This window comes from Magnolia sinica, chromosome 5 (assembly GCF_029962835.1).
Source record: "Magnolia sinica isolate HGM2019 chromosome 5, MsV1, whole genome shotgun sequence".
Lineage (NCBI taxonomy): Eukaryota > Viridiplantae > Streptophyta > Magnoliopsida > Magnoliales > Magnoliaceae > Magnolia > Magnolia sinica.
This window is the reverse complement of record NC_080577.1, coordinates 92447423-92469633: the sequence shown is the minus strand read 5'-3', so window position 1 is coordinate 92469633 and position 22211 is coordinate 92447423. Positions and strand designations below refer to the sequence as shown.

Sequence of the window (22211 nt, the reverse complement as noted above, 5' to 3'; positions counted from 1 at the left end):
TGGGCCTTTGGGCCTATTAATTTTATGTTATTTAAAAAAAAAAGGTTTTTTCCTGTTCTCTATTTTGCCCTTTAGGGGTGTTTTATGTAATTTGGCATATTTTGTCTTATAAATGTTGGTAATAAAAAGGGGAGGATTTGAGAGAAAAGAGTTATGGTTGGGATGCCTATCTTTCTTTTGTTTGTAATAATGGAATAAAAGGTAAAATTACATATATACCCTTATATGAAGGAAAAACTAAAGGAAGGCTAAGCATGGTTCTGAATATGGGTATCGGGGGGCATATCTGCCTGACAAAAAACAATACGATATGGGCGTCGTGTATTGATATTGGTTCGTATCGGACCATATCGGAAAAAAAATTAAGCCAAAGAATTAAGGAAAAACAAGAATAATAAGATATTTAAGAATCTATAATTTCTTTGTATTTTGGACATGTATATGATGGTGTACGTGTATTGGACCATTCTTTGATTAGAATGTTGTATGTCGGTTTGACTTGTTGAAGGTCAATTAAATAGGCCCTAATTGAACACAAATCAAGCATGATTTTGTGAATTGGGTCCCATTACATTGAAATGCAACAAAAAGAAGATGAAAATATTAAAAAGAAAGTGTGGAGGTTTATTATTCTTTCCGATTTTCCCATAATGGTCCACTTCTCTTGAATTTGTTGAATCCCATTTGAATAATTTGTTTTGATCCCAAAATAGGTCTAGATCTAGCCTAAAATGAGTTTTTAAGCTTCCTCCATAGTTTAAATGAAAAAAGAAGTGGAGATACGAGTGAAATTTTGAAAAAAAATATAAAAAAATACTTTTACGGGCATATCGGTCCGTATCAGTGTTGATACGTCCTGTATCATTGGATACAACTCAATTTTTTTGTATAAGGCCGCTACGGCCTCAGATTGCGTAGTCTTGTTCCGATATGAATACGATACGGCTGCATCGGCTGATTACAATACTGGTATTTAGATCTATTGAGGCTAATGGTCAAATAAAGAAGTCATGAAACAAAGATAAAAGGATAAAAAATTAAGGACAAAGGCTCATAACATATAAGACCTAGGTGTATGTGCCTGTCCGCCCAGTCATAGGTTCACATGCACATACACCTACACTCCCCCTCAAGCTGAGGCGTAGATATTAATCATCCCAGCTTGCCAAGAGCATGTCGTCTAGCTTGCTGATCCTCTACCATGACTAGTACTTAGCATTATCAATGTTTTGAAAACATGTCACTAGAGCCCATTTTGCAACCATAGTCAATCTTGTAATAGCGCAACGCTTTTCATCATGCAACAATAGTGCATATACGCTATTAAGATACGTAAAGATGGTGATCCAAGAATCTGGGTGGAAACTAGTCCAAACTTTGTATAAGGTCTGCCAATAATTAAAAAGTATTATCTTCTCAATGCTCTTTTTATATGCCTCTGCATATGTGGTACACACAAAATGAAGATCATCTAGAAAGGATAGTTCCTGCCACAAACCACGCATCTTGGCATAATATTTAGACACTGATTGCTCCCTCTGTCATAGATTTCCATTTCTTTGATAAATATTATAAATCCGAGCCATATAATTCTGATCTGCATACAATTCATGGGCAGTATGCTAGATCTCACAAGTAGTAGATAACAAAAACTGGCCTTCGCCAACTTATGGTTCCATCGAATTTAGAAGCCAGTTCATGACAAGCAAGCAATGTTGTCATGTACGATCGCAGAAGTGATTATGTGATCGCTTAATCACATACATTGGCTTATATCGCATATGCCATGGTCACTTATGCCATGCAGAAATATGCGATGGCATACTAAAGTATGTGATGGCATAATTGCATAATCATGGCATACAATAGGATGCCATGGCGTAATGGCCAATGGTCAAGTTTCTTGTAGATTACAATAAGTTGTAAGTTGTATTGTATGCATCAACTCATCAAGATTCAAGTAATCAATAAAATTTCTATGTTTGTAGTTTTCAATAATTAATTCTTACTAGTGTAACTTGATAATTATTTAAATTTGTTTTGTTATATATAATATTATATAATATAACTAAACATATAAATGGCCTAATAGTAAAACTAAAATGAAATAGTTAAATATGCCCAATCCAATCACATGTAGTAATTAAACATAGTTTTTCTTAAAATTTTAGAATTTTTAATGATTTTTTTTTTTTTTTTTTTGATTTCTTAATTAAAAAAAAGCTTTGACAACATTGCAAGCAAGCTATTTGATTTCTAGTCTGCATATGAAGGATCAGACGGTTGCCTTTCAAAAAATAAAAAAAATGAAGGATTAGATGGTTGAGATTTTGTGATACTGCCATTTTTTACATACCCCAACTTTTGTTTTCCTCTAATAAACATTGTAACGGCTTTTTATCATTGAAGGTAATTGCTGGACTTAAGTTTATATATTGTAATTTGTAAACTAGGATTTTCAGAATGAACAATCAACCATTTCATTTAGTGGTAACAGGGCCAACAACTTCAAAAGTTGACTTAAAGGCCATTATGATCCCCAAAAAAAGGAGAGCTGAAGAGGTGAGGAAGGGATTTATGGCTGGACAAATAAACCAGAAAAGAAGCCCAATATTTTGCGAAAGGACAGTAACCAGCAAATTCTTACGATTGCAAACCAGATGTTGAAAATCTGGAGAAACAAATTGAAAAAATTTGTCAAACATTTATGTTTGACAATACCCACAACCATTCAACAAAAATCAGCTAGTGCTTTAGATAAAATCTTCAAAAAGGAATCAAAGAAGAATTTCCAGCAACATCTTCACTTAGATAGCAGAAAAATAAGTCAGGGCTTCAAATCCAACAACACATCATTTAAAACCCCAAAAAATTTCAGTGCAAGCTACCCTCTTCTCATGAATCACAACAAGTTAGAGAGGAAAAGGCCTCACGACTCTCAAAAAGGAAAAAAAGAATGAAGAAGAAGAAGAAAACAAGTGAAGGAGAAAGAAGAAAAGAGGGGGAAGAAGAAGAGGAAGAAACCTTGGAAGAAGAAGAAGAAGAAATAGAAACCCTAGAAGAAGAAAAGAAGGAAAAGAAGAAGAAACCCATAAGAAGAAGAGGAAACCCTAGAAGAAGAAGAAGTAGAAGTAGAAGAAGAAGAGGAAAATGAAGAAGAAGAAACCCTAGGAGCACTTGGGCTCTAATACCATGTTAAGAAGTAGAAGAGAATTTAAGAGAAGGAGAGTATATAGGGTTGGGATGTCCAACCCTCTCTTATTGATAATAATAGAAGAAAATGTAAAATTATACACAAGCCCTTATATGAAGGAAAAAGTAAAGGAAGGCTAAGTGTCAAATAAGATAAAAGGTTGAAAAATTAAGGACAAAGGGCTCGTAACATATAAGACCTAAGTGTATGTACTTGTGGGGCCAATAATAGGCCCACATGCACATACACCAACGAATACAATAGGGGTTGGATGTCCAATTTTATTGGTCTTTCCTTCAAACCTTTCCTTCTTTACATGTTATCAGAGCTTAGGGATTGTTCTTTGGGTTTCTTTCTTTGTTCCTTCCTCTCTCGATCTTTCTTCAAAGCATATTTCTTTTTACTCTTTGCTTATTTTCTGTTCTTATTTTTTATATGCATATATTTCATCTTGTTTTGAGGGTTTTGGATCTTTTTTTACTCACTAATCTGATTTGATTCGAGAGGGGGAGATCTGCGGTTGGAGATTGTTAAAGGTTTTTGGGATTTGTGGTCAAGGTGTTCCATAACAGTAATGGTGACCATAGCGGCCACCACCGTTACCGTTATGATATGGGATGCAACGGCTGTTACGACCCCCGTATCGGCTGTTACGAACCTTTTTTATTTTTGAAAAAATTGTTATAGGGCCGTTACAAGGCCTTTATGGCCTTTTTTTTTTCTTCGTATAATGGTCGTTATGCTCGTTTTGGCCCCATAACACGTGACGGTTATGCCCGTTTCCATTACGTAACGACCGTTATATAACCAATTTTGAATACCTCGTTTGTGGTGGAGTTCGAATTGCGGTTGAAGTTCTCTTTGATGCTTGAGATCTGTGACTCTTTTGTTTTTTAAGATCTGAGAAAAGATTTTGCTGGACAATCTTCTCCAATCAAGGTGCTGAATTTTTCGAGCAAAACCTCTATAGGTTGATCTTTCCTTTCATAATTTGAGGGAAGATTTTGCTGAATAATCTTCTCCAATCAAGGTTTCGAAAATTTTTCAGCAGAATCTCTGCAGGTTGATTGAGCCTTTTGTGAATTGAGAACCCCATACCTGCGTGTGGTAATCCTTATCTTTCATATTTGTTAATCCAGCCGTAAGATCGTCTCTCTCTTCTCTCTCTCTTTTGAATTGAGATTTGACTATTATTTTGACCTTTATTTTGATCCATATTGTGTGGATTCAATATGGCATCTTTGTCAAAATCTGAGACAGTTGATTCAATCAACTCTAAGATGGAGAGATTTATTGCTCATTATGAAAATCTTGGGTTGCAGATTATAACCCATAAACTTAAGTCCAGTAATCATCTTTAATGGTTGAAAGCAGTTGATATATTTATTGGAAGAAAATAGAAGTTAGGTTATATAAATGGGTGGATACTAGAACCTACTCGTCATGTCTTCACTTTTGACTTCTATGGAACTAGAAGTTAGTGAAGGCCTTTTCGTATTATCTACTTCCCATGAGATTTGGTTAACTGCTTATGAATTGTATCCTAATCAGAATAATAAGGCTTGGATTTACGATATTTATTAGGAGATGACTTCCAATTTGTGGCAGGAATTATCTTTCCTGGATGATTTCCAATTTGTACCACTGATGTACAGGCATATAAACAAAGTACTAAGAAAAAGAGGATATTTGAGTTATTAGTGGGTCTTACTTCTGATTTTGAATTTGTGTGGGCTCAGATTCTTAGTTCACCTACTTTGTCTTAAATAGTATTTATGTTTTGCTCTTAAGAGTTGAGAGACATCGTGCAACTATGGGACCTGTTGTGGTTGAGAAATCTACTTAGAAAATTTTACAATATTGATATTGGAGGAGGTGGAGCTATAGGATGAGGAGGTCGAGATGTAAGTCGTGGGCATGGTTGTGGCCGTGGTGCAGACCGTTTGTGTACTCAATGTGGTCGATATGGCCGTACTGTTAATTATTGCTAGGTAGTTTATGGTAGACCAACTTAAGGCCGTTTTGCTAATTCAACAACTACAGGTGATAAAGACTTTCCAAGTATTGTTGGGGAAATGGCTCTATTGGCAGTGTCGCCCATGGTTCAACCAATTAGGGATGTGGTCCATCTCTTAAAAAAATGCGTGTGATGCTTTAAGGAAAGCCAACAGAGTAAGACCTCTCCTCTACATCTTTGCTAAAAAAGGTATCACCTTCACTTTCGTTCACACTGCTTCTTAGTCCAATCCTTGAATAATTGATTGGAGGGCTATTTTTCGTATGACATTTATAGTTATTACTTTTTCTTCATATACCTCAGATACTCATTTAGATCGTGTGAAATTAGCAAATGGTACCTTGACACCTACCAAGGAAAATGGTTAATATTTTAGCTTCACCATTGTTCTCCTTGTCTTGTGTTGCCCCTAATATTGCTTTTAATCAATGTTCGAATTATCTCTGATATTATCTTTATCTCCAGCTCAGCAATACCGATAACGTTGGTAGTATTGGAAATTCCAGGTATTAGCAATGTATAGCTAAGTATCGCCAACATATCAATATCGCTAATGTAATCACCAATATTTTCAACTTTGTAAATTCTAGGTGTCGCTTGTATTGCCAATGCATCAATATCACCAATATTTTTTACTATGTAAATTCTAGGTAATGCTCGTATTGTAAGTGTATTGACGATATTTTAAGAATATCGCCAATGTATTGATATCATCAAAATTTTGTTTATTAGAAAAAAAATTATTTTAATTTTTTTATGGGTGCATGGTTATATGTAGTGTTCAATTTGTCATTGATAATATTGATAATATCTCGATATTATTGATATCGCAACATGCGCGATATTGAGATCACAATCTTTCATTTCCTTTCCAATTGTTGATGATTTCTTGGTGAAATATCATGTGTTGTTGATATTTTGCAATATCGATAGATGTTTGGATGAAATGTTGGATGGTTAAATAGGCCGAATGGGATGGTTGGACTGATTTTTTACAACATCACATGCTTTTAAGGCCCCATTAAATGAAAATTATTATGTATGCATTCTTTTTGCAAATTTTTTTTTTTTAAATATCTAAATATGCAAATACGTACATTTTAACATCCCTTGAAGTTTCATTAGAAATTCCACCATTTTCCCCATGTTTCTCCACATTTCCGGTTATCAGCAATATTATCAGCGATATTGATATTGTTTCCGTATCCCTGGCCAGCGAAACTTTTAGCGATACCGATACTTCGAACACTGCTTTTAATATATTGTCTGTGAGTTAGATTACAAAGGATTCAAATTGCAGCGTGGCATTTTTTCTTGATCACTGTGTCTTTAAGGATCTAATGATGAAAAAGCTTCATGGTGGTGAACTTGAGAAGGATCAGTTATATATTTTTCATTTGAATTCTTTAGGTCAGTTTAGTGAGTGTCTTACTGTTAAAAAGGAGGATCTTTATATTTGGCATTGTTATTTTGTTCGTCCTTTTAATTCAGTTCTACCGTCTTTGTTGCGACAATCAGTTGAGTCTAATGTTTTCTAGAATTTTCAATGTGAGGCTTGTGATTTGGCTAAACTTGATTGGTCTGTTTATGCATCTACGAAAAAAAAAAGTCAAATAATTTTTTTTTGTTGGTTCATTTTGATGTATGGGGGAGAGTGTTGTCAAATTGCATAAGTGATCCTGAGCCATGGGGCTAGGCTGATCACTTATGCGATTACATAATTGCATAAGCAATTGCTAAACCCTTCCCTTTGTTTTGAAAAAAAAAAATAAAAAAAGAAATGGCAAAAAAAAATGTGATTTTGTTTTTCTAAAAAACTATGAAAAACTATCTAATTATTACGAGTGATTGGATTTTTATTTTTTATTTTTATTTTTGGCTTATTTCATTATAGTTTGTTACATTTCACGATTATATTTATATTTAAATGAACATTAGACCATCTATAACAATCAACAAATTAACTAACAAATAAAAACTCATTAAGAACTACAAACATAAACATGTTATTGATAACTTGATGAGTTGATGTATAAATAGTACAAACTACAAACTAAAACAAGAAAAAACTACAAAGTTACAAATACAATTACAAATTAAAATATACAAACTACAAATTTTTTACTGGTTACAACTTAGTGACCTATAAATTCAATTTTTAAAAATTGAAAATAGGTTACTATACTAATCCTATTGTGGCATGACCTCATCACCACCATCATTGTCATTGGACTCATCTCCTTATTTGATTTATACTTCATTATTTTCTTTTTCTTCATCATCGGTTCACACTAGTTTCATCTACATCCAATGGTTGATCATCTCGATCATCTTCTTCATTTATCTCTACAATCTCGTCTACTTCTTGCCCTTGGTTGCTATTAGGCTTCGTGCTACTGCTCACCCCTCTTCTCTGCTTTTGAGTTGAAGAACTTTCTCCAGATGCTGATCCAAATGTGACATCTTTTACTTAGGCCTATGTTAGGTCCTCGCCTGTAAAGACAGGGTCCTCTGTCTCTACAAGCCACTTACCACCTGCCTTCAACTTATCTTGGCAAATGGGATCACAGAAACCAGGCTATTTTTGCCTAACTTGGAATCGTTCTCACAACTTTTGGTTGTATTGGACGAAGATCAAGTTATTTTCCTTTTGTTCAAGATGATTCATTTTTTGGTGTGAATCTGTATAACATTCCAACTGAAAGTGAATTAGGGATGGCCAATTACTTTATAGTTTTAATATTCACTTCTTACGTCTAAATTCAATATTTGAGGAGTGAATTGAGAAGCTCACCGACTCGAATGTACTCGCAATCGCTAGCAAAACTTATAAGGCTGTGTGTTTTCATGGCCAGTTTAGTGTTGGATCCTTTCTGTTTGGGTCCACTCCATACATTGACCACCAGCCAACTGTACAAATAACAGTTAAAGTAAGTTAGATTTTATAGATTATAAGAAGTTATTTCTTAGAGCAACTCGCTGTGATGTTCATACTTGGCCATTTCATAGTTCCTAAGAAAATCCCCACACCTTTCATGTAGAAGTGTAGTAGAGCGGAGCGGGAATTCTGTTTTGTTCATCTTTATTTGGAACCATTCTTTCCAAAACATCAAGAACGCATACCATATGCATCTTTTCTGCCTTACTCCAATCCGCGGAAGCGAAGAATACGACCATATTAAAGATGTAGGCAACTGAATACGATGAAGATGACATTTGGCTGCTCCATTTCTTATCTATAACATCTAATATAGGCATATAATTACATTCTCTATAATTAAAGTGATCCATAATTTTGTTGCTAGCCCCCTCCATCACATCATAGATGTAGCCCATTGGTGGCTTTTCTTCGCAACCCATCAATCTTAACACACTTACAAAGGGTTCCAATGATTTTAATGCCTTTAGCATTTGTCTCCAAAGCGATTGCGAAGGGATGGTTTGTTAGACTAACTTTCCTTTGGTCTTCTTTGACTAAGGCCCATCATTCCAATCGGCTGACACTAAAAAGCTTCTAAGCTCAGATTTTTTTTTTTTTGCATACATCCTTTGTAGTATTAAAAAGGCTGTTGCGAATCTGGTGACAGACGAAGCAAATTACAAATAATGTGTTTTCTCATGTGATGGAGAAGAAGGGCATATTTATACATGGAGACAATTATTCTTCTAGCCCTAGCAATCACTTTAATATATAACCTATCTACATCTTCTAACATTAAATCTAAACAATGTGTCGCGCATGGAGTCCAAAATAAACGACATCTATTCTTCATAAGAAGGCGACCGGCGGCTACATAGGAGGTTGCATTGTCCGTGATAAACTTGGACAACACATTTTTCTCTTATTTCTTCAACTACACCATCTAATAATTTAAATAAATGTTTGGCTGTGTGGGAATGGGCCAATCCATTCACAGATTTCAAAAACATAGTCCTAGTTGGACAGTTACCGAGGAAGTTAATAAATGTTTGACTGGATCTATTGGACACTTAAGGCGTAGAGGAGCTGATATTGATATGTATAGTTTGATTCCTTATTGAAACTAAAAGACAATTTTCAGTTTTAACTTCCTGTCACTTTTGCAAGTTATCTATGGTGTATTCCTGAATGTATTGTTTGTTTTTTAAACAATGGTTTCAACATTTAATATATCTTCTTAAAAGTGGTTAGAACTTCTGTTGAAAGTAACAACTGGTGTTAAATGTTGGAAACATTTCTAGAAATGTAGAACAAACTTCATTTCTTGTTCTTGAACCAATACTAGAATCCTGAGAAAATTCCTCACTAGCTGTTGGAATTCTTCATGGCTGTAACCTTAGTCTGTTTATTTATAAGCAACTATTTCAGATTCTCTAATCATAAAGTGTCCTACTTCAAATTAGATTGGTTTGTGGTTAATGTATGAAAGTATATCATATGCTGTTTGCTCTTTTTCATCATTTTTTTATATAGCATGTATGCTGTTTATTGTTTTGGATACTCATCATAAAATCTGGTACCCTTTCGAATTCTATACAGAGCTTCCGTTGGAGCCTTCACTTTCTAGGACATTAATCGAGGCAAATGAGCTTGGATGTTTATCCCAAGCTTTGACTGTTACTGCAATGTTATCCGCAGAAACCACTCTAATTTCTACTCGGAGGTAATTCTATTTTTATTGTTTTTTAACCTAATGAACATACAACACCTATTAATTTTCTACTATAAATGAATTCCACAGGAGTGGAATGTATTGCTAGGTGGTCATAAAAAATACATTTGAATTCAATTTGCGACATATCAACTTTTGAACTTGTTTCGTAGAGGATATGCAGAATGAACCCTACAAAAACCAAGCAAATGATATATCGTAGTCCCACATGTTGGAATGCAAGCACAAAAAGTGGCTGACCCTTATTCTTCACTCATGTTATTCATTTTAGTGAGTGTCCTCCACTCTAGTGTTCGAAATATCCATACTATCGGCCGATATATCGGCTGATATTATCGTTATCGGCCCCCAGCGAGATGAAACCCGTCCGATAACGCTAGGAAGATACAAAAAATCTCAAAATCCAGATATTGCACGATATATCGTCGATATCGCCGATACATCGTGCGATATCGCACGATTCCTCCTCCATTATTGTTGGAAATCAACAAACAGACTCATTATTCGGGAAAAAAAAAAACTTTCAACAAGTAGATTTCGGTACCTGTAGAGGAGATCGCCCTAATCAGAAGCTGTATTTGAAGGGCCATTCGAATCGTAGCAACAAAATCTCTGATTTGGGAGAGATTTGGGCGAAATCCGTCGAAATCCAGAGAAATTCTCGACGAAATCCGGAGATATTCTCGGCGAAATGACAGATTTGGTAGAGATTTTAGGGTTTCGGAATGCCGGAACCCTCTCTCCTTCGAAAAAAAAGGGCTCCGAGCCCTTTTTACGGGATGCGGATGGGTTGGCCTACTGCACACCACCGACGTGGATGATGTGTTGACGTCACCAAGTTCTGTGGGTCCCATCATGAGGTATATGTCATATCCAAACCGTTCGTCCATTTGGCGAGCTCGTCGTAAGGGTTGAGCCAAAAAATAAGACAGATCCAAAGATCAGGTGGCCCAAACTGGAAAAAGTAGCGGGATATTGAACGTCTACCAGTGAAACCCTTTTGGGGGTCACAAAAGTTTTGGATTGTATGATATTTGTTTTTCCTCTTCATCAAGGTCTTTGTGACCTCATGAACAGATTGGATGGAAAAAAAATGTTATGGTGGACTGTATGAATGTTATAACAGTGAGAATCATTGTCCTCACTGCTATTTGTGGTGTGGTCCAATTGAGGTTTGGATGTGACTCATTTTTGGGCTCATGATCTAGAACGATCTCTCCAAATGGATGAACGGTGTGGATATAATAAATACATTATTGTGGGGCCTATGTAACTCTGATCTCCTTTGAACTGTTTGTACAACTGGAGGTGGATGATCGTCTGCGCTACTTCGCATGAAGTTCATGCGCTGGAAACTTAGGTGGGGTCCACCGCGATGTTTGTGAGAAATCCACTCTGTCCATCTGTTTTTTGAGCACATTTTAAGACATGGCCGAAAAATGAGCTGGATCCAAGACTCAAGTGGGCCGAAAACGTGAGGACTGAAGGTCCATAGTTGAAATATTCATGGGGCCACAAGTTTTGAATCAGTCTAATATTTGGGTTTTCAATTCATCCCAGTAGTAATGACGTTATGAACGGTATGGATGGAATGTAGACATCACTGTCGACTCAGGAAGGTTTCAACTGTAGGAATTTACCTACCCACCTTTTTCTTTATTGCGGCTCGCTTGAGTCTTGCATCCTGCTCAATTTTTGCCTTAAGTCTTAAAATAAGCTCACAAAACTGATGGATGGAGTAGATTTCTCACAAACATCACGGTGTGCCCCACTCCCGTGAAAGGATTTTGTAGGAAATCCGTGTCCCATCTTCACACGACACATACCCATACCTCATTGATGTGTGGTACACCAGCCAATCCACACCCTCCATCCAATTTCATAAGTAATTTTAAGGCATGAGCCCAAAAAGGAGACAGATGTAAGATCAAGTGTACCACACCACAAGAAAATGTGATGGCAATGATGTCCACCATTGAAGCTTTTTAGGGCCCACTGTAATGTTTATTTGTCATCCAATTTGTTCATGAGGTTTGACAAACCTAGATGGGAAAACATAAATATTAGCTTTATCCAAAAAAATTATAGCCCCAAAAAAGTTTAATGGCGATCATTCAATGACCACTATTTTGTGTGGTGTGGTCCTCCTCAGATTTGGATCTGCCTTATTTTTCAAACCATGCCCTAAAATGATATGTTAAAATGAATTTCAATTGAGGTTTGGATATGACTCATTTTCATACATATCTTTATACATTTATAAATGGTATGCATTATATTTAAATATATTTACCTTAGCTTAAACAGATAACGCATAACTTAGTACCTTATACAATGGAAATTTATTATGTGCACTTCTTTTTGATATTTTATGATTTAAAAGTGTGTATTAAGGTCTTTTTAAATAATCTCTGAAGTTGCATAAAAAAATTCAACCATTTTGCTAATGTTTCCCTATGTTTCCCAAAAAGTGCGATAAATTATGCGATATCCCGTGTGATAATCGATACGTATCTATATCCCAAGGTTGCGATACATTGCGCGATACCGATACTTCGAACACTGCTCCACTCCCTATCATTGATGGAGGCATGTAGGTTTTAGACCCGATTCCATAAGGAGATAACATAGACTCAGTGGATTCTCATTGGTCCATTCGGTTCAACGTATGCAGTTCGAATTGTGCTTCATTTTGGAACTTTGCAGCTGCAATCGATGTTAGAAGCATGGTTTCGCATGTCCATCTGTGTATATGCTCTTTAAATGGTCAGAGGTGTACATACGATGTTTGTAGGAGTTATTTTAGTCATTTCTCTTTTATTTCATGACCTCCTTTTAGCTAATTGTGGAATGTAGATGAATGGCGAAATCATTCCCAAATTATCTTGATTATTAGTCTCAGAGCCCCAAGAGGCTGTCACTTCTGTTCTTGAGTTTCACTGCACATTAGGACTAAGAAGGTTGAATCTGACTGAGAGAGACTTGGACTACAAATGGGAAAATCCCAAGGCAAGCAGACTCAAAATTTCGAATAAGGCCAGCAAGACAGTTCCAGCCTGATTAGTGCAAAACAGGCAGAAGACAACACTGGGTCTGGCCCATTGACAGCCTTAACAGGCACGTTCTTAAGACATGTCTGCGGCTGGACTGCATACCAATCAGTTCTTCTGTTTTGGGACCAATTCATACACGCGTGATTGTATGGTGGGCCTCGATAGGTGAAGGTGAAAATCTATCACAGGAAGTCAAATCCTAAAAGATCTCGATTTTCAGAAATATTTGGTTATTTTTTGAAGATTTTTCATGGTGATTTTAGGTGAAAATCTATCACAGGAAGTCAAATCCTAAAAGATCTCGATTTTCAGAAATATTTCGTTATTTTTTGAAGATTTTTCATGGTGATTTTAGGAATGTTTGGAAGGTCTAAGAAAAAAGAACAAAAAAAGAAAACAAAGTTCCTATGGGAGGGAGGGAGATCATCAAGTTCACAAACTGAATTTAAAGACATAGGGAGGGAGATCATCCATTTCACAAACTGAATTTAAAGATGTAGAAGCATACTTGTTACATACCTGGGTGAGAATACCAGGTTGAGCATACTTGGTGAGAGTACTAATGCTGTGGGAGCGTTGTCCTCCTAGCTCATTCCTTGAAGAATGTAGGTGGTGGAAAGCCTAAGTGGAAGCCTGTGGGTGTGATGATGTCACAATTTACCGGGCAATGGACATATGATGAATAGATCTTCTATCATAGTCAAACTGCTCTACCATTTCCAATGTCCTTATTGTTCCTAAACCTTCTATAAATCTAATTTCCATTGGTCACCTTGTGTTTCATTAATACATCAAACATATTGAGTTGGATTGTTACTTCATTTAAGAACAGTATCAAAACAGAATCTTCTTGCTTTCCCATGTATCAACCACGATACAAGGTACTGATATATTCACCAAAGTGTTGACTGCAAACCGACATGTCTTCTTGGTGGATAAACTGAAACTTATTAACCCACCAGCTTAATGGGGAAGCATTTAAGTGTATCCCGTGTGCATGTGTATATATGCCATAAAGTGTAATGGTACAAGGTTTATATACAGTGTAAAGGGAGAGTGTTGTCATTTCTGTTCGTAATCTCTCGGGCTAATTATGGATTATGGAAGAATATAAGTGATTATTCCCATGTTTGGGCCTCCCTCCCTCCCTCTCTCTCTCTCTCTCTCTGATATTGAGCTAGAGACCTGCCTTTGGTTTACTGGCTGATAAAGGCTGTATTGGTACCAATACAATCACGTCTGTTATGACTCATGAGATTCAACAAAATGCATAAATGCATCATTTTTTTGCTTTTTTATTATTATCTCATTTTTCATGGCCTTAAGCTTGGAGAAACAATAGATTGGGGTTCTCGATTAAATATATTATGAACATGAAAGACAACACTCAAGCATGAGTCAACAAACACAGGTGAGTGGGCCATTTTTGGGGAAAATATGAAAAACAGGTAATGATCAGTTTTTCTTTTTTCTTTTTCCCTTCTTTTTGTTATTTTCCAACGTGTGTCCTAATCCACCAAGTCATGCTTGATTTGTGTTTGATTAGGATCTACTTGGTTGAATATCCCAATTTTTCACGTCTTAACCATTGTGCTGTTTTCTATCAGTTTTTTTTTTTTTTTTGAAATAATGCATGAATTAGTTGTTTGTACTCAAGATCTATAGACTAAACAAAAAACAAAGTAGTTGATTTTTTTTGGCCCTTCGCAGATTTTTTTTTTTTGGTTGGCCATGTATCTGATTTTTTCTATTTTCTTAAATTTCTTTCAAGAAATGGATGATTTGATCATTTAAGCTAGATCTCTGCATGTGTGAGATCAATACTATTTTTTTTACCTCTTGTATAAATTCTTGTTCTACTGTTCTTGTTTTCCCTATTATTTATTCTTTTTTCTGTAGACAATTTGCATAGAGATCCACCTGATGAACGGGGTGGATCGCACAAACATTCCTCCCCCCTTGTGACCACTCTTTTCCCTACATGCAAAAACTACATAGATCAAAGAACAAGCTATTCCCTTTTATTTTGAAATTATGGCATGTCCCTAGGTACAATGATGTTCTTTCTTTTGCCCCTTACAGTGTAGGTCGAGGTTAATGTTTGAGTGTTGCTTGTCTTCTAGGCCATAATTAATAATGAGGTTTTAACTTTAAATCTATAGGCTGTATTGCAATGGTAAAAAATCTGAATATATTTTGTGGCAAATTGCAACCTTAATGATTTGATAGATTCATATGATATTTTCAGCAGCTTTTGAGTACTTTCACAAATTCTAGTTATTTGTTTTTGATTAATTGCTTTGTATTGACTGCTGAGGAACCTTTTGAGAGGTTACCAATATGCCTGGTTTGTTGTAATCGATATAAGGTGCCGCTTTAAATGGCATTCTATGTTACTTTGGAACATTCTCTTTTACCATACTTGAAGTGCTTGATTTGTTTGTTGGGCCTTTTGTGCTTACTGAATGGATTTGATTATTATCCCTCTGACAACTGTTTCTTATGGTAAGTTCAGTAGTTATGACTTATGAATGTTATGATATTATCATTATTCTCCAATTTTTAGTCTAATGACTCTATTCTCATAATATAGTACCATAGCTAGGCATTGCTGTTTGTGTTTCAACCTTCAACTGATACCTGGAAGTAATAAATATGTATCTTTAGTGACTGATGTTTAGGTAACAATGTTATCGTACATTTGCATATATTCTTTGAACTGGAGTGGTTTAGATTCAACCCGTATATGTCCATGGTGTGGATTATATTCCTTTCTGTAATTTTCGGTCTTCTTAAATGTGCCACTTGCAGTAAGAACAGTGAGAAGAAGAGGAAACGTTCTTCGTCGGACCTTCCAGATGGTTCTGGCTGGGGTGATCACATCCAATTGCTCCAAATATATGAGAAATGGGATCGAGCTAATTATGATCCACAATGGTGCATTGATAACAACTTGCAGGTATCTTTTCCAAGATTATGTCTTAAGCACAAGCATGAGAAGGAAAGTTATCTTGGAAGAAAAGAATAATCTATCATATAATTGAAAGTCGGTCCGTAATATCAAATCACCCAAACTTCCTTGAAAAAAAATAAAATAAAATCACCCAACCTTTCCCCACATCGTTTTACCACTAGGTAATTGTACCTTAGTTAAAATGGTATCTTAGCTAACTGTTGAATTTTGTTAGGTAAGCATACACATCATATAATTTCTAGGCTAAATGGGTAAGTAGCTCATTCTAACCCACAACTGGAAAATATCAAATGATAGTTAGCTAACGAAGGACTTTAGACTTAATTTTACATCAGTTCTTGCAAAGGAGATACTATTCGTCATCCCTTGTTACTTTTAGCACCCTCTTCAAATATGTTTTGATCTTTTATATTTGCTGAAAAATAAATGTAGTAACAATGACACACACACGTGTATATGTTAGCTAGGATGTTCTAAGATGCCATGACAAATCAACCATGAGAGTCCATTACATTAATCCTACATTGTGAACCCTTCTATTGATCAATTTGTCCACTTCAAGCCGTCTAGATGATAAATGTAACCAACAGTGAAGGATGACAATATACGCAATTGAGTCCACTATTGTAAAAGAGGTGGAACTTTGTGGCTTGAACATGGGGGACAACTTGGAGGCAAAAAGAGAGAGTGTGTGTATTTCAGCATTGTATCATGCACAAGTGCCTTTCAAATGCAGATGCCTTCACCATTAACTGCCATCAAAGAGAAAGAAGCGATACAAACAAGGATCTTTGTAGAAGATGCTGCTGCTGACTTTTAACTCTAGGACAAGTTGTTTTGAAGCTGAGTGGAATGTATGCAACCAAATGGGCAAATGAGCTAGTTGATCAAAGATCTAACCAATCCAATCGTTTGAATGTCTTGATTGATTATCTAGACCAAATCCATGGTCTGATGATAAATCTGTTGAGATCAATTGCCATCTGGTACTATGGGGCCCATGGGATCAATCGAATGGTCATAATTTTCATTGGATTTATTTACTTTAATTGGTCTTTACGGTTAGATTGAGTCATGATTTATTTAATAGGTTTCCATTTTCTATTCTCATCACTTTTTGTGGGCCACTTTTTCGGCTCAAATAATGTTAGCATGACGAGAAAGTCCCATTTTGGTAACCTATTGAGTTTTCTTTTAAACAAGCTCAACATCATGCAATTCTGATGTCCTTTCAGTGAGCTATGACCGATTTTCTCAACGGCTGTTTGGATTGGTGGAAATGGAAAGGTAAATGAGAAAAGGAAATTGATTTCTTCTTATGTGACCGTTTTGCTCATTTGTGAAAGACGAGAACTGAGGAAATCGATTTCCTTTTACTCAAATTTCCGCACAAAAGGGCCATTTCCTCTTCGTCTCTAAAATCTAAGAAATGGAGCTTTCTGCCCTTTTTGGGTGATGACTCTCACTTTTTAACCATTGACCATTCTAAATTTTCATTAAAATCATTTATGGTAAAACAATGAGGTTATTTAAGGATTATTTTCCCCATATTTCCTTTTCTATAGTACTTTTTTTCTTAGATGTGACGTTTTCCATTCCTCATCTACCTTTTGGTTTCCTCCTATCGAAACAGGCCCAATTTAGGCCCATATGGTTATGATAGGATTCAAGGGCATTTCAGTCCTTTTTATTATATTACAGTTGGCTGTCATATTTATATAAAAGACCTCCTTGCTTGTAATTGACGATTATGATTATATTATGAATAAAAAATTAGATTTGGGGTTTTTTTCTTCGGTTCCATTGGATAGAGGGGGTTGTGATCACTGGCACGTGGCCAATGGATTGCTAGGGTTCTCCCACAATCTTTATTTCTTTTGTTCTTTGATCTAGTTTCATCCTATGGGGTTACATTATAATGTCCTCTTAAAGGTCTGAGTTTAGGCCTTTAGGTCATTCACTAACCCATCTAACAACTTTACAAAAGTTTTATGGGAAGTGGGCACCTTAATCCCCTTCCCACCCCTCTGTATGGCCTCCACTATATTAGAGTATGCCCCATAAATGCAACAAGTGGCAGCATCCAAGTATAATGAAAGAGCTATGCCATTGCACGATAGATAATTTCCTTTACTTTTTATGCTAAGATCCTTTATTGTATTGTCTTGCACTCTGTCTTCCGAAAAAAGGATCCAATTGACCTCTTGATCCTCTTCTCTTCAGCCTCACTACTACCAGCCAGTGTTTTGAATAGCGTACATACCGTAGCATAGTGTAGCTATGACGCTACGTAGCTTTAGCAAATAGCATAAATCGCTAGAGGGAATGGAGCGTATGTAGTATACGCTATGTTTTTTATTTTTTATTTTTTATTTTTATTTTTAAAATTAAATTCTTATAAATGATAATTGTATTTTGCATTTGGTTCTTAATACTCTCAACCAGTGGCATTTTAATTTCTTTTCATTCTTGTGACTTTTGGTTTGTGGTTTTCTAAGAAAGATGCTGGTGATAATAATTTGATTTATAGATGTGGATTGGCTTTTGATAAATAATAATTAATAACTTGTTTGAACATGCTTATACATGAAAAAATGAATATTCATTTAGGCATTTTTATATATTTTCTTTTTCCATACAATTTATAATAATTTTCTAATTTTAAATTAAAAACTAGAATTATCATGTAGCTTACGCTACTTACGCTACATGCTACAAAGGGCTGAACGCTATGCAACATGCTATCGCTATTTAAAACACTGCCACCAACCCCCTCATCCTCTTCTACATTAACCTATATGTTTACTCCCCAAGTATAGGGTTGTGATGTAGTAATAAACTCGGTGAGACCGAGGTCGAATCCCAAGGGACTGATACCTGTACGTAATCTGAAACTAAGTAGAACTAGAATTAGACTGAGATGAAATCTAAATCGATTGTAATTTGAGGAATAATGGTGAAATAATTATCTAAAACTTAAAGAATTCAGGGAAATGAAACTAGGGATTCAGAGGATCCACTTATAGAGATCAGGGAGATCTTATGCCTGTTTTAGGAACTTAACTGGACTTAGAGTCCCCTCTTCATCCAGTTAAAGGGTGTAACCATGAATATCAAACTGAACTTCCTTTGATATAGTTTTCAAGAGATGAAAGGTATATGAATTAGAATGGATTCCATCACCAAACCATGCCCAGGAGACAAAGTAAACAACAGAATTAAACTAATTACCAACCACTCAACAATGTATGAAGGTTAGGAAGGGTACTGTCATCCGACCATGCCCAGGAGACGATGGTGAACAATAAGGCTTCCTGACGTCATAAGCATAAAAAGGAAAGGAACATGCTCAAAGCTATCGCAGACCCATTGTAATTTTAGTCACAACAGACCATTAAAATCTAAAAACATTCCCATGATCAAACTAATATCAAGTTCAATTTAGTGTAAATAAAAAGCACAAGCAAAGAGTTCTCCCATCACGTTACAAGCTTCACCTCTTAGCCCTAGCTAAGTTGTTTAGCCTGACCTAAACATAATTAGGCTAATCTCTAAAAAAAACATAAAACAAAAGCAAAGGAAAAAAACTCTGTTAAGAAAGCTGCTCCCCGTTCCAGATTAATCATCCTCTCTTTCTCTCTCCCTTTTTATAGACAGCCTGAGTGGTGTAGAGTCCGTGCTGGAGTCGGCGTAGGGAGAGGCGGTAGGCCACTTACGTAGTTACCCTGCGTATAGCTTTTAAGCCGATGTTTGGTGACCCTCACAGACGAGTTCTGATAGAAAATCCACTCCGTTCATTGAGATCAGCACGGAAAACCGGTCGGACATGACCGTTTTTCTTCTATTTTGGTGTGGCCCACATAACTTTTTGTTCCACCATTCGTCCTCCGTTTAGACGGTTGAAAACCAATCTTCATTGTTTCTTCAAATTTTGTCATTTAGGCTAGGATTATAGGGAGCGTGGGCTTTTGATGGACGGTCCAGATCCGACCAATGAAGCACGGTGGTGGCCCACAAGATTCATCCGCAGGCTCTGTTTGCGAAACAGAGTTTACGGACCGCTGCTATGACGATCGGTGGGCCCCACCTTGATGTCTATGGAGAAATCCACCCCATCCATTGAAATTCTGGCGAAAAACCAGTGGAGAAAGAGTAGTTTTGGTAGGTTCTTGTGTGGCCCACTATATGAACTCAATTCGCCGTTCATCTTACGATTTCTAACAATACACGTGTGTACGTGCGCAAGGGGTCAAAATATCAACATGACTGGAGTAGTGACCACCCCTTGGAGTGAGTGGATGGTTCAGATCATTGATTTGGATGATGGGTGGGCCCCACTACCCAAAAACGGTCGGACGCTGCAAAGACGTTGCGTCTTGAAGTTTTTTTAAGAAATAGTTGGTCAGCCCAAACAGATTCCATGTCTGGTGTGGCTGGCGTGCGCATGTGCTATGTACACGCACGTGAGCATTTGGGGTCCGTTGTGATGCGTGTGTGAAATCCTTGCCGTCCATCCGTTTTGTCGCCTCATTTAAGGCGTTGAGACCAAAAGTGAAGCATATCCAGATATTAGGTGGGCCCCAGTTTGATAATTCATGGGCTGATCTATCCGTTGGGATACTTCCACAGGGATCCAAGAGCTAAAATTCGTTGTGTACGGTTAATTTATGGTGCTCAGTCCATGTAAGAAGTTTCATACTGAACAGATGGTGGAAACCCTGTGATCTTGCATTCTAGACCAATTTTGGGCCACTTGAGCTTCAGTTCCTCGATTTTCTCGGATCTCTGGCTTGTAAATTCGTCGATCTTGATCCCATGGAGTCCGTCCCTTGCCTTGGTGATTCCTGAACGTTAAATCCACGCTTTTAGCACTCTGTTTTAGTCCAAGCTTATAAATACACCTTGCATCACAAACACGATTAAATCGTGCCATTAAACAGTATCATGTTCGTAAATCCAGACAATAACTGAGGTTTGATATGCAATATTTGACCCTCAACAATATACTATAATTTGAACCTTGATTTTTGTGATTTTTGTATTTTTTGACATTCCTCCTATGCTGTATTGTTCCCTTGATTTTTGCTGCCAAGATTTATGCATAGTGTACTGTTTCATTGCACTCGCATTAGTATGACCTTACTGGTAAAAAGATTTTAGGTTCTACAAAATGTGTGGGCCTTTGTGGTTGTAGGTGCGAGGTATGATGTTTACAAAGGACGTCAGAAAACAGTTATGTCAGATACTGCAGAAAATAGCGAAAGGTCAGGATTCTTTATGTTCCATGTGCTTTTATATTTGCGAACAAGTATGTTCACTTCAAAATTTTCTCTCAAAAAATACCTCACAACTTATTTTATACGATCATTTATTGCCTTGTGTTGTTGGCTTATGGATGGCATTTCTTATTAAACATTCTTATGTAATTATACTTGGTATCATCGATCATGTAATATTTATCAAGTTTTGATTGTTGACAGGTATCTCATTTTAAGTAAACACATATTTCTTCATTTCTATATGGATCTTTACTTTTCAAACCCATCAAGAAGATTAGCTCCTATGGCTATGATTATGAAATGGTTATAGGCAGTATATATGTTACGCTTAGCCTTGGACAATTGGGGCCCATGCATCGCACATGGTACCTCGACCAGGAGGTGGGTTACCATTGGATCAGAGTGATCTTCATTTTCCCTATTGTTAAAAATAAATTCCATAGAAAACAGTGATCACCTTGATCCAGTAGCGGCGCACCTTGTGATCAGGGTGACCTTTGGGCCAGGTGCAATGCATGGCAGCCTCTGTGGATCCAATGGTCAGCCTTGGCCAGAGTTGCACCCCACATTCCTTTTTTATATGGAATACAGTGAGGGGGCCTCTCACCAGATGATTACTTCACATTGGGATCATTTTGGTGAGAGTGCCTAGTGTTCCACAAATGTTATTCATAATGGAAATGCTCTACAAAATCTTTTTTTATTTTATTTGTTTGCATGAAATGTGTTACTGAAAAAGTATAGGAACCTAATAATCACATGAATTTAAAGTACTTTAGAAAAATGAAGTTCATTATATTTTTGGCAAAAAGACAACAATTGTAAATCCTAAAATTAAGGGGAATATTGCTATTTGAAATCTCTTATTCCTGGTAACACTGAAGATTAATCCAAGGACTCCACGGATTCATGTTCTGGTATTTGCACCTTGATCAACAATGTAACTTCCCGTACTTACGCCAGAAGCTTAACTCCATAACATAACGTGAGAACTTGAGCTTAGATTGATTAGTGATGCAGACCATGTGGGTGCCACTTTTCTT

General features: G+C 36.4%; 1 protein-coding gene across 2 annotated transcripts in view; it reads left to right on the top strand.

The window, feature by feature from the left end:
• Positions 1-22211, top strand: part of LOC131246305 (probable pre-mRNA-splicing factor ATP-dependent RNA helicase DEAH4) — a 120544-nt gene that overhangs the window by 81816 nt on the left and 16517 nt on the right. For both annotated transcript variants that reach the window (XM_058246276.1, XM_058246277.1), the window contains exons 11-13: positions 9730-9853; positions 15727-15874; positions 21084-21153. In XM_058246276.1, the coding sequence (XP_058102259.1) occupies positions 9730-9853; positions 15727-15874; positions 21084-21153 (342 nt within the window). The remainder of the gene's footprint in view (positions 1-9729; positions 9854-15726; positions 15875-21083; positions 21154-22211) is intronic.